The sequence below is a fragment of the Uranotaenia lowii genome, chromosome 3 (assembly GCF_029784155.1).
Source record: "Uranotaenia lowii strain MFRU-FL chromosome 3, ASM2978415v1, whole genome shotgun sequence".
In the NCBI taxonomy this organism is placed as follows: domain Eukaryota; kingdom Metazoa; phylum Arthropoda; class Insecta; order Diptera; family Culicidae; genus Uranotaenia; species Uranotaenia lowii.
Window position 1 is genome coordinate 2,448,700 of NC_073693.1, and position 14,262 is coordinate 2,462,961.

Here is a 14,262-nt window from a genome sequence, read left to right on the forward strand (position 1 = left end):
AGATTTTCCCGAATATTGCTCAGGTTTTTAATTGAAAATTTTAAAATTCAATGCCCACGGATTTTGCCAGGTTTTATCCGGGTTTGCCCGGATATTTGATTCAAAATTTGGGAATAGTCCGGCCCGGTTGCTCGGATTTCATTGAAGAACTCCCGGATTTTGTCCGGATTTTTTTAGGTTTGTAGAAAATTCATTCATTCACGGTTTGAAATTGAATTTCTCGATCATTAAAAATTCAAGAGGATTTATTCAAAACACATAGTAGCTAATTTGATTTAATTTGATAAAACAATGAATATATTCAATTTTGTTTCAAATGTACTCAAATCTCTGACTTTGATCAATTTTTATATTTTCTTCCAGTTATCAAAATAAAAGGTAATTGGTTTGTAGCTTATAATATTGAAAACTTATGTTTTGACAAAGTTTAGGTTTGGAATTGATTTCTTGAACAACCATTAAAAAAAACTGATAAAAACTAGAATATCGAATCAAAAGTTATTGTTTTAAATACTGAAAACACAGATCAAATAATAATTTAGTTAAAGTTCAGCATTTATGCTTAGCTTTAATTGTGCAACTTCGTATTACTTTTCGAACTTTTCATAGATTAGTTTTGTTCAAGCCAATTGTCATAAGCTCGATGAATTTAAAGATTCTAGAATATTCTAGAAGTTTTCTTTGATTTTATAACCACGCGTATGAAATGCTCTGGAGTTTCCACACGTTTCCAGTTGTTTGCACGCTCAGAAAGTTCCAAATCATCTTCATTTGTCAGAAGCTTGCGTGCCCGGAACATTCCAGAACGTTCGGTGCGCCTATATAAAGCGTCTCGCGCAGACTTAAGAGTTCAGTTATGATTCAAAATTCGTGGTTGTTAGTTATGCCATAAGTTAACCTTCCAAGTTTAGTGAATTGTTAGAAATATGTGATTTGAAGAGTAGAAAATAAAAAGAAGTTAAGTTTAAGTGGTTTCTGCACCTTCTTTTTAGACCAAACCCAAATTACAGTCCACATTGCTCAAACAAGTTTAATATCAAGATCGATAAAAAAAAGTTAATATTAAAAAATGAAAGAAAAAAAAGGATCTGAATATCGTAAGAATTCACAGAAAACTGCTGCAAAAATTATCAAAACCACTTCGAAATTTGTACTTTACATATGAAATATGTTGTCCAGGCTACAAATATTCAAAATGGAAAGGCATTGCGACTAGTGTATGACGGTTTTTGATTTTTTTTTCGTAATAAAACTCTTTTTTTACATTTTGTTCCATACGACGTAATGAAAGCTCACGCGGGATACACTGTATCAAAAAATTGTCCGTACAGCACGTACCTTGAAATCCAAACAATCAAAAATGCACTTTTTCAGTCAATAAAAACACTACAATTACATCATTCGCTGCAGAAACTAGTCCTTTTTGTAGATCAGTATTAAAAATATTTATGAATTAAACCTTAAAAGTAATCCAATTCATTTTGTATAGAAAGTCCCAAAAACAACGTCAAAAAATAGTCCGTACACTGAGGCCTTTGTCAAATATTAGTCAAGTAAACAGTTATGTGTCAGTCTGTCAATCGCAGAAACGTGAATTGAATCTCAGCAAAGACAATTTCCAGTGGTCTGAGCGATAAATACGGTAAAATGAACTTCATCTTGCATAAATCAGTAGATTTCAACAATTTGTGGATTAAATTAACAGGAAAATGTCTGCTCCTCACAAAAAAAAAAAAATACCCGTTGACATCCGGAAACTGACTGTTGACCTGAAGAACGACGGTAAAAGCTTGTCCGAAATTTATTTGTTCACTTGTCTTCGGATTACGCATAGAATAGTTAAACGGCCATGATCGTCGGTTCAGTATGTCCTTCAGAACTTTAAGAAGACTAACTCCCTGGAGACTAATCGTATTAGCTGTTGGTTGGTTTGATCGTATTTTCGGGTCAGAACCAAACAAGAACCAAACAATTTATATTCCTGTAGACGCGTAATATTACTGATAAATCTATTTATTTTTCTCCGTGAATGTCAAGTTTCCGATGCCATTTGCGCACTGATTTAAGGATTCTCTTCATTTCCCTGACAATTATGCGATGGTGACGATCCGTAAGCTTCAGTTTGCGGCCTCATCCTGAAGTGGTCTCCAGAGAGTTCGTCTTCTTAAAGTTCTGAAGGACATACTGAACCGACGATCGTGGCCGTTTTACTATACCTGCAATTTCGGACAAGCTTTTACCATCATTTTTCAGGTCAGCAATCAGTTTCCGGATGTCAACGGGTATTTTTTTGTGATGAGCAAACATTTTCTTGTTTATTTTTGTGGATTTAATTAACAAAAAAATGTCTGCTTTTTACAAAAAAATACCCGTTGACATCCGGAAACACGAAAATCTACTGATTTATGCTAGATAAAGTTCATTTCACCGTATTTATCGCTCAGACCACTGGAAATTGTCTTTGCTGAGATTCAATTCACGTTTCTGCAATTGACAGACTGACACATAACTGTTTACTTGACTAATATTTGACAAAGGCCTCAGTGTACGGACTATTTTTTGACGTCGTTTTCAGGACTTTCTATACTAAATGAATTGGATTATTTTTAAGGTTTAATTTATAAATATTTTTAATACTGATCTACAAAAAGGACTAGTTTCTGCAGCGAATGATGTAATTGTAGTATTTTTATTGACTGAAAAAGTGCACTTTTTGATTGTTTGAAATTTAAGGTACGTGTTGTACGGACAATTTTTTGATACAGTGTATGTTGTCGCCGTAAATTTCAATAATGGGTTAAGGACAAATGTTTTTCATTTATAGATTTAGTTTGAATGGTTTTAAAGAAAATTATGTTTTCAGAACACAGAAATTCAGAATTGAGAAACAAAGACACACTTATCTAAAAAATTCAAAAATTTAAATAGGGAGACTGTTCAATTGAGGAAATTTGTTTGAAAAATTATGAACATAGATGGAAAAGATTAATTTTTAGAAAGAAATTTTCATACCATATTAAAATCATAATGAGGTATAAATTTAACACCATTCTATGTGCCTCTGTTTTAATGATTGTGCTTCGAAAGATTGAATCTTCCTGAACTTAAAGTTTCTGTCAGATTTTGTTTTTCAAATCTAGTTTTGGTGATTTGTATTTATTAGTTTAAAAATTAATCAGATCTGAATTAAATCAATAATTTATAACTGATAAACCAACAAAACAACATGAAAGACAAAAACTGATTTTGATTTTTTTTATTTCCTTCATTCAATCAAACAATAATATTTGCCAAACTTCAGAGGAAAAATTTATTCAAAATGTTAAATGCTACAATTTTTAGAATTTCAAAAAGGGATCATTAAAAGTATTTCTGACATAACTGAATCTCTTAAGTTTTATTATATTCCACAAATTTTTTGAAATCAGAAAATCGATTTTACTTCTGTTTTAAAAATGTCCAAAATTCAACTTGATTTAGAATTACTTTAAAAAATCGTTCATATTCTCGTATTTTACAGATGAGATGAAAGAATACAACTGTTTTGGCAGAAGTCAAAATCTTTAACGGGATTCTAGAAAGTTTATCATTCTTTAAAAGTTTTTAAACATTATTTAAATGTTGTTCACCTATTTTCAAAAGTAATTATAAAAAAAAACAAAAGGTGATAAAAAATATTGATAATTGTGATTTGCATTCAGGCCACCTAAATTAATAAAAAAACTAGCTCTTGAATTATGTGCATCTCGGTAAAATGTTAATTTTGTGGCCTTGTGTAATCAAAATCCATTCGAATGTGCAGTTGAACATTTAGAAGGACAAGAAACACAAAACAAAATTGAGGCAAAGTTTTATTTGAAGAATATTTTATATCAGCATAAAATTTGTAAGGACATACAAGATTTTTTTTACAATCAAAGTGATAAGTAATAAACTAATAGATATTAGGGTTAACATTTTTTTCTTCTAATTCTGTTGACTATCGTAAGTGGTAAGCATCTGTCACTCGGCTATCAGCTTTTTGATGTGTTAAATTAGTATTTGATGAATGTAATTTGTGGTTAAAATGCTTGTTTTCAAATTCTGAACTTGTTAAGTTACCGTTCTTAAAGAAAGGTAGTGTTCTTGAGTGTCAAGATTCAAGTTTCAATACAAAGGTTTGTGGAATTGCAATTCGAAATTAACAATCAAAAATTAGTTGAATTTGTGAGCGCATATATTGTCTTAAAATGAAATATTTAGTCCAAAGGTGGTGTAGCATGTACATCAGTACTAAATTCTGCAGTGGCGAGCCAATTTATGACATGTTTCTTCTTCTTCTTCTTCTTCTTCTTCTTCGTTTTAGATTTTTTGGCCAGAGAATGGAACTCTATAACACCTATGACATGTTTGTCAACAGTTATTTTAAAATACCTGATCGGGAAATAGTGATTTCTCGATACTTAGGTAAAAAAAATACTTGGAAAATATCTTCAAGGGAGGGGGGAGTGGTGATTTGTTAAACCCCTAAAACGGCCTCGGTCTTGACTCCGATCCCCAATCAGTATTTCTTATGTGGGTGAGAATGGGGTTATTTTAGAAAGAAATTCCCAATTTTGAAACATATTAATTTTGAATTCGTTTGCTCCCCATCCCTGGTCATCGACCATGGATATAGCGCCATTGCTTACTCTTTTAAAGAAAAATTAAAAGAAAGAACGTAACTGTAACATCCATGCAATCTTTGGAACTATACTTTTCTGAAGATTTCATGGTAAATATAAAATGTACCTACTAACAAATAAGGGAACCAAAAATTTCTTTGAAAGCTCCCAAGCGACCAAAAGTTCCAAAAAGAGGTATCATAGAAGCTGAATCAGCTTCTGTTGATGTTCCTAGAGAATGCTAATCAGCCTAAAATTTAAGTAATTAAAGCTACTTTGAAGTTCATTTCAGTGGCTGAAGAGAATTCTATTCAACCCCTAGGAGATAGTATAGAACCTTCTACGGACCGAATCCGGTTGACACATTGCTCTGACAACCAGATCACAGATTACCAGATTGCCAGTCTATCTAGGTTTATTTCATTGATTTTGATATTGACTTTTCAACAGATTTAATAACCAAGCTACTTACACTTCGGGAATTGAACCACTGCTCTCCAGGTCACAATGAAATTCACCAGCCTCTCGACCAAACCAGCAATAGTTCTCTGGAGCAGTTATTAGATATATTTATACTTCACTATAAAATGCTTAAAGCCATAACTGAGCGGATTCATTCAAACAGAAAAGTCTATGGGATGTTTTATTAGTGTTAAATGGATTTTCGATACACTGAATAAATAATTACAATGTTAATCATCACAATATATTTATTAAAAAGGCATATTCATAAATTTCTCACCATTTCCACAAAGAAACACTCACAAAATGCACTTCACGGGGTTCAAGTAATGTCCGAATAGCTGTAATCCGTCGCAATTCCGGAAATACTTACCGCAATAAGTCAGGGCCTTTCAATCGTTTTGGTGGTGAAAATTTTGCAGCACTTCTCTGCCATGGCTAGCACAAATTCGAAATTATCGAATTGATTTAATGCAATGTTCTGCTGATGTAAACAATCCGAAAAAAAATTACAGGATTGACAGAAGAATTTGACAAATCGCTTGAAATTCTCCTAAAGGTTCCAGATGTGACTTATTGGTTCTTTAGAAAGAGCATAGCAGACACTTGATTGCCTTTGAGAAAATGTCGCATAAAAGGTACATTGAAGTTCTTTTTTTTTATGCGTTTGTCCTTCAGAAGGCGTTAGAAGTTTCTGAGTAACTTTTACGTGATATGAGTACCTGGAAGTCCCGTAAAACCTCTGTGCAGCCAAATGTGAACTTCGGTGTCCTATGTTTAAGTTAGTATGCGACTTTTGGTTGCTTGGGCTCCTTTCCCTACTTCAACCTTATTAATAAATGCCTTAGAGCAAGTTCACTGGTGTTGGGAAAAAGTTGTAGACATTTTGACACTTACGGCACATTTTGGAAATTTTGCCATGCAAAAACATTTTCAAGATCTGTGGCCTACTTGTTTTTCTACAACACGTGTTGTATTTTCGCATGCTGTGATGCAAAAATAGCAATATTTCTATCACATACGGCTGAAAAAGAAACAGTGCTGTAAAAAATAGAACGCTCAAAGATCTTGAAAACATTTGGTAAAATTTTCAAAATGTAAAAATTTCTACCACTTTTTTTCAACACCAGTGAAGTGCGTTTGCCTTACTAACGCAGATTTTTTTTTCCAATCGCAGCACTCCGAAAAGCTTTCACACACGCGCACGTGGGTCACAATGGAAGAAAAAATTGATGAGCCAGATAATGCTGTAACGTACAACCTTTCTTTAGCTAATTTTTTTTTTTGAAAATCTGAGATAATTAAATGTATTGGAAATTTGAAAGTTTACTAGATAAATTTCCAGAAATCATTCATTCATTTAAATTTGGGTAAAATAATTATTATGGAACGAACTCACCAAATAATCTTTGGGCCCTGATAGTCGTTGATTGATTCCGCTAGCTCTTGATGGATTCCCGTTCTACACAGCGTCTAAGGAACACGATGCTCGAAATTTTTACTTCGTCGAGGGAAACTGTTGTTTTTCTGACGAACACTTCCAACAATTGACAGATTTTGAAGAACGAGATTTAATTTTTATTCAAGTTTTGAATCAACTCAACCAGTTAAAAATTAAAATATAAAATTGTCCCGACGGAATGAAAACAAAACGTATCCGTTGCCAACGATTCATGGCCTCCTCTTCGAGAAACTTATAGGAAAAGCAAATCACACAAAAACGTATGCTTTCTCGAGGAAGAAAAATCTTCATTCACTCCTGCCTTTTTTTGCCTTTTCAACTTAATAGCAAGTGTACCATTTTCATATAGGCACTCCGCACTCTGAACCCTGCACTCGAAACTGAATTTAAAGACAAAAAATCACTTGGATATTTCTAGCTTTGAAATGCGTTAAAACACATCTATAATGCATTACCTTACATTTACGAATTTCACTGTATGGAGATATCTGTATAAAATGTTGAAACAATCGACTATATCATTATCATTGATTTGACAACAAACTAAGTGAATTTTCGCACGTTAAAATGGACATGACACCAGAACAATATCACAAACGTTCTTAAATTCATTATGCAGGTTTTTTACTGACTTCAAATGTGCAACACCTTACCCGAAGGTTTTTCGCTTTAACTTGATGATACCAAATAAATTTGCCACTCGGATGCTGCATTAAGAAAAACGTCCTGCCGTCACACCGTAAAACGGCATAATATGGAAGTGGGAGAGAAGAAAAGCGACTTGCAAGAAACTGCATAAAAGTAAATTTCTCCAGAAAGACCTCCAGACATCTGATGGTTTACTGAATGGGGAAGCTTCACTTACAAAAAAAAGGAGAAAGCATTTCCACCGGCTATTTTCTGTAACCAACTTCTAACAAAGTTTGCTCGACAATTTATCACCCGGCTGAGAAGAGACGACGACGACATTACACAGTAACATCAAGGCAGAGGAATGAAAATGAGAATGAAAAAAAAAAACTTTGTGACACCTGAGGTGTGTAGATTTTTTTATCCTACAATGCACTCATCTTTCATCTCTGGGGGAAAATGACACCGAAAGTGGGACTTTTTTCCAGGCCACCACAGTTACGAAAGAGAATAAAAATATCAAATTTTATACCTTAAACATTCTTTGCTTTCGTTTTATCTACACAGGCAGTTTGTTTACATGGAAATATGGAAAAAATGTAAGTGTTCCTGTAGATTTTATACCGGTGTTTGGTCCACTTTCAAATGGATTCTAAAATATCTGGTGAAATATTTTCGAGTAGATTTTTCTGAATCTTCTAACTTTTTTTCAATTTTAGTCGTTTTCGGCTAAAATCGTTGAACTTTTACAGTTTTCCTTTGCCATTGACCATTTGCCAGTTCTTGCTCGACTATGAGGATAACACGGATGAGAATTCAAATAAAAACTTCAACTTTCCCGCAGCGAGACTTTGTCATGCTCGAGATTTATTTGCTTTTTTGAATCTCTTTTAGAAACAAGTGCCATCATGATGTACCTCACCGGCGTGATTCTCACAAGTGATGATGATTGTGATAGTCGTTTGTTTGAAACGTGAACAATGGTAGTTCTTGTAGATTAGATTTTTTTTTATCAGAAAAGAACTTTGTTGTGTGTTTGTATCAGTTTAAAAAAAAAACAAAAATAATAACGTTTTTTTTTATGAATAGAATTTGAAATTTTTGAAATCCATTTACATTTTCAATCATATAACTCATCTAATTTAAACTTCCAACAAATTTCCTTCCTTTCTTTTCAGACATTAACGAGTGCGCCGAGTATGGAGAGGATCTGTGCGAGTATGGCTGCTCCAACACGATCGGTTCCTTCATCTGCAAATGCCCTAAAGGTCTTCGAACGACGGACAACAACAAATGCATGGGTAAGTTTTGGCTATCTCATAAAACTTCGGTTTTCTTCTGCTCGGTATACGAAAAGTTTCTTTTTTTTTGCTTCAGCTGGTCATTGGAAGTTTGGCGATAAAAATTACAAACTTTTCAAAAAGATGACTGCATTTTAAGTTGATTGATAGTTAACCAGCAGGATTTATAAGGTTTTCATGAGATTTTAATCTAGAACTCCCAAATTTGACAATGAAGCTAAAATTCTCAATGAAAAAGCTTCCTTTCTAACAAAAAAAAAAACGTCAAAAAATGAAACCAACGTTATAGGAAAAATTAAAATCAGATAAAAAGGCTTATCTAAATTTTGCCATTTCTGTCATTTTTGTCATTTTTGTCATTTTTGTAATTTTTGTCATTTTTGTCATTTTTGTCATTTTTGTCATTTTTGTCATTTTTGTCATTTATGTCATTTTTGTCATTTTTGTCATTTTTGTCATTTTTGTCATTTTTGTCATTTTTGTCATTTTTGTCATTTTTGTCATTTTTGTCATTTTTGTCATTTTTGTCATTTTTGTCATTTTTGTCATTTTTGTCATTATTGTCATTATTGTCATTTTTGTCATTTTTGTCATTTTTGTCATTTTTGTCATTTTTGTCATTTTTGTCATTTTTGTCATTTTTGTCATTTTTGTCATTTTTGTCATTTTTGTCATTTTTGTCATTTTTGTCATTTTTGTCATTTTTGTCATTTTTGTCATTTTTGTCATTTTTGTCATTTTTGTCATTTTTGTCATTTTTGTCATTTTTGTCATTTTTGTCATTTTTGTCATTTTTGTCATTTTTGTCATTTTTGTCATTTTTGTCATTTTTGTCATTTTTGTCATTTTTGTCATTTTTGTCATTTTTGTCATTTTTGTCATTTTTGTCATTTTTGTCATTTTTGTCATTTTTGTCATTTTTGTCATTTTTGTCCTTTTTGTCATTTTTGTCATTTTTGTCATTTTTGTCATTTTTGTCATTTTTGTCATTTTTGTCATTTTTGTCATTTTTGTCATTTTTGTCATTTTTGTCATTTTTGTCATTTTTGTCATTTTTGTCATTTTTGTCATTTTTGTCATTTTTGTCATTTTTGTCATTTTTGTCATTTTTGTCATTTTTGTCATTTTTGTCATTTTTGTCATTTTTGTCATTTTTGTCATTTTTGTCATTTTTGTCATTTTTGTCATTTTTGTCATTTTTGTCATTTTTGTCATTTTTGTCATTTTTGTCATTTTTGTCATTTTTGTCATTTTTGTCATTTTTGTCATTTTTGTCATTTTTGTCATTTTTGTCATTTTTGTCATTTTTGTCATTTTTGTCATTTTTGTCATTTTTGTCATTTTTGTCATTTTTGTCATTTTTGTCATTTTTGTCATTTTTGTCATTTTTGTCATTTTTGTCATTTTTGTCATTTTTGTCATTTTTGTCATTTTTGTCATTTTTGTCATTTTTGTCATTTTTGTCATTTTTGTCATTTTTGTCATTTTTATCATTTTTGTCATTTTTGTCATTTTTGTCATTTTTGTCATTTTTGTCATTTTTGTCATTTTTGTCATTTTTGTCATTTTTGTCATTTTTGTAATTTTTGTCATTTTTGTCATTTTTGTCATTTTTGTCATTTTTGTCATTTTTGTCATTTTTGTCATTTTTGTAATTTTTGTAATTTTTGTCATTTTTGTCATTTTTGTCATTTTTGTCATTTTTGTCATTTTTGTCATTTTTGTCATTTTTGTCATTTTTGTCATTTGTGTCATTTTTGTCATTTTTGTCATTTTTGTCATTTTTGTCATTTTTGTCATTTTTGTCATTTTTGTCATTTTTGTCATTTTTGTCATTTTTGTCATTTTTGTCATTTTTGTCATTTTTGTCATTTTTGTCATTTTTGTCATTTTTGTCATTTTTGTCATTTTTGTCATTTTTGTCATTTTTGTCATTTTTGTCATTTTTGTCATTTTTGTCATTTTTGTCATTTTTGTCATTTTTGTCATTTTTGTCATTTTTGTCATTTTTGTCATTTTTGTCATTTTTGTCATTTTTGTCATTTTTGTCATTTTTGTCATTTTTGTCATTTTTGTCATTTTTGTCATTTTTGTCATTTTTGTCATTTTTGTCATTTTTGTCATTTTTGTCATTTTTGTCATTTTTGTCATTTTTGTCATTTTTGTCATTTTTGTCATTTTTGTCATTTTTGTCATTTTTGTCATTTTTGTCATTTTTGTCATTTTTGTCATTTTTGTCATTTTTGTCATTTTTGTCATTTTTGTCATTTTTGTCATTTTTGTCATTTTTGTCATTTTTGTCATTTTTGTCATTTTTGTCATTTTTGTCATTTTTGTCATTTTTGTCATTTTTGTCATTTTTGTCATTTTTGTCATTTTTGTCATTTTTGTCATTTTTATCATTTTTGTCATTTTTGTCATTTTTGTCATTTTTGTCATTTTTGTCATTTTTGTCATTTTTGTCATTTTTGTCATTTTTGTCATTTTTGTCATTTTTGTCATTTTTGTCATTTTTGTCATTTTTGTCATTTTTGTCATTTTTGTCATTTTTGTCATTTTTGTCATTTTTGTCATTTTTGTCATTTTTGTCATTTTTGTCATTTTTGTCATTTTTGTCATTTTTGTCATTTTTGTCATTTTTGTCATTTTTGTCATTTTTGTCATTTTTGTCATTTTTGTCATTTTTGTCATTTTTGTCATTTTTGTCATTTTTGTCATTTTTGTCATTTTTGTCATTTTTGTCATTTTTGTCATTTTTGTCATTTTTGTCATTTTTGTCATTTATGTCATTTTTGTCATTTTTGTCATTTTTGTCATTTTTGTCATTTTTGTCATTTTTGTCATTTTTGTCATTTTTGTCATTTTTGTCATTTTTGTCATTTTTGTCATTTTTGTCATTTTTGTCATTTTTGTCATTTTTGTCATTTTTGTCATTTTTGTCATTTTTGTCATTTTTGTCATTTTTGTCATTTTTGTCATTTTTGTCATTTTTGTCATTTTTGTCATTTTTGTCATTTTTGTCATTTTTGTCATTTTTGTCATTTTTGTCATTTTTGTCATTTTTGTCATTTTTGTCATTTTTGTCATTTTTGTCATTTTTGTCATTTTTGTCATTTTTGTCATTTTTGTCATTTTTGTCATTTTTGTCATTTTTGTCATTTTTGTCATTTTTGTCATTTTTGTCATTTTTGTCATTTTTGTCATTTTTGTCATTTTTGTCATTTTTGTCATTTTTGTCATTTTTGTCATTTTTGTCATTTTTGTCATTTTTGTCATTTTTGTCATTTTTGTCATTTTTGTCATTTTTGTCATTTTTGTCATTTTTGTCATTTTTGTCATTTTTGTCATTTTTGTCATTTTTGTCATTTTTGTCATTTTTGTCATTTTTGTCATTTTTGTCATTTTTGTCATTTTTGTCATTGTTTTCATTTTTGTAATTTTTGTCATTTTTGTAATTTTTGTAATTTTTGTAATTTTTGTAATTTTTGTAATTTTTGTAATTTTTGTAATTTTTGTAATTTTTGTAATTTTTGTAATTTTTGTAATTTTTGTAATTTTTGTAATTTTTGTAATTTTTGTAATTTTTGTAATTTTTGTAATTTTTGTAATTTTTGTAATTTTTGTAATTTTTGTAATTTTTGTAATTTTTGTAATTTTTGTAATTTTTGTAATTTTTGTAATTTTTGTAATTTTTGTAATTTTTGTAATTTTTGTAATTTTTGTAATTTTTGTAATTTTTGTAATTTTTGTAATTTTTGTAATTTTTGTAATTTTTGTAATTTTTAATTTTTGTAATTTTTGTAATTTTTGTAATTTTTGTAATTTTTGTTATTTTTGTAATTTTTGTAATTTTTGTAATTTTTGTAATTTTTGTCATTTTTGTCATTTTTGTAATTTTTGTCATTTTTGTAATTTTTGTAATTTTTGTCATTTTTGTAATTTTTGTAATTTTTGTAATTTTTGTAATTTTTGTAATTTTTGTAATTTTTGTAATTTTTGTAATTTTTGTAATTTTTGTAATTTTTGTAATTTTTGTAATTTTTGTAATTTTTGTAATTTTTGTAATTTTTGTATTTTTTGTAATTTTTGTCATTTTTGTAATTTTTGTCATTTTTGTAATTTTTGTTAATTTTGTAATTTTTGTAATTTTTGTAATTTTTGTAATTTTTTAATTTTTGTAATTTTTGTAATTTTTGTCATTTTTGTAATTTTTGTAATTTTTGTAATTTTTGTAATTTTTGTAATTTTTGTAATTTTTGTCATTTTTGTAATTTTTGTAATTTTTGTCATTTTTGTCATTTTTGTCATTTTTGTCATTTTTGTCATTTTTGTCATTTTTGTCATTTTTGTCATTTTTGTCATTTTTGTCATTTTTGTCATTTTTGTCATTTTTGTCATTTTTGTCATTTTTGTCATTTTTGTCATTTTTGTCATTTTTGTCATTTTTGTCATTTTTGTCATTTTTGTCATTTTTGTCATTTTTGTCATTTTTGTCATTTTTGTCATTTTTGTCATTTTTGTCATTTTTGTCATTTTTGTCATTTTTGTCATTTTTGTCATTTTTGTCATTTTTGTCATTTTTGTCATTTTTGTCATTTTTGTCATTTTTGTCATTTTTGTCATTTTTGTCATTTTTGTCATTTTTGTCATTTTTGTCATTTTTGTCATTTTTGTCATTTTTGTCATTTTTGTCATTTTTGTCATTTTTGTCATTTTTGTCATTTTTGTCATTTTTGTCATTTTTGTCATTTTTGTCATTTTGTCATTTTTGTCATTTTTGTCATTTTTGTCATTTTTGTCATTTTTGTCATTTTTGTCATTTTTGTCATTTTTGTCATTTTTGTCATTTTTGTCATTTTTCTCATTTTTGTCATTTTTGTCATTTTTGTCATTTTTGTCATTCTTGTCATTTTTGTCATTTTTGTCATTTTTGTCATTTTTGTCATTTTTGTCATTTTTGTCATTTTTGTCATTTTTGTCATTTTTGTCATTTTTGTCATTTTTGTCATTTTTGTCATTTTTGTCATTTTTGTCATTTTTGTCATTTTTGTCATTTTTGTCATTTTTGTCATTTTTGTCATTTTTGTCATTTTTGTCATTTTTGTCATTTTTGTCATTTTTGTCATTTTTGTCATTTTTGTCATTTTTGTCATTTTTGTCATTTTTGTCATTTTTGTCATTTTTGTCATTTTTGTCATTTTTGTCATTTTTGTCATTTTTGTCATTTTTGTCATTTTTGTCATTTTTGTCATTTTTGTCATTTTTGTCATTTTTGTCATTTTTGTCATTTTTGTCATTTTTGTCATTTTTGTCATTTTTGTCATTTTTGTCATTTTTGTCATTTTTGTCATTTTTGTCATTTTTGTCATTTTTGTCATTTTTGTCATTGTTTTCATTTTTGTAATTTTTGTCATTTTTGTAATTTTTGTAATTTTTGTAATTTTTGTAATTTTTGTAATTTTTGTAATTTTTGTAATTTTTGTAATTTTTGTCATTTTTGTCATTTTTGTAATTTTTGTAATTTTTGTAATTTTTGTAATTTTTGTAATTTTTGTAATTTTTGTAATTTTTGTAATTTTTGTAATTTTTGTCATTTTTGTAATTTTTGTAATTTTTGTAATTTTTGTAATTTTTGTAATTTTTGTAATTTTTGTAATTTTTGTAATTTTTGTAATTTTTGTAATTTTTGTAATTTTTGTAATTTTTGAAGTTTTTGTAATTTTTGTAAGTTTTGTAATTTTTGTAATTTTAAATTTTTGTAATT

General features: G+C 28.1%; 1 protein-coding gene across 1 annotated transcript in view; it reads left to right on the forward strand.

Moving 5' to 3' along the window:
- LOC129758780 (uncharacterized) overlaps positions 1 to 14,262 on the forward strand; it is a 342,805-nt gene that overhangs the window by 286,469 nt on the left and 42,074 nt on the right. Inside the window, exons 5-6 of the mRNA XM_055756400.1 lie at positions 7,765 to 7,796; positions 8,376 to 8,498. Of these exons, the coding sequence (XP_055612375.1) occupies positions 7,765 to 7,796; positions 8,376 to 8,498 (155 nt within the window). The remainder of the gene's footprint in view (positions 1 to 7,764; positions 7,797 to 8,375; positions 8,499 to 14,262) is intronic.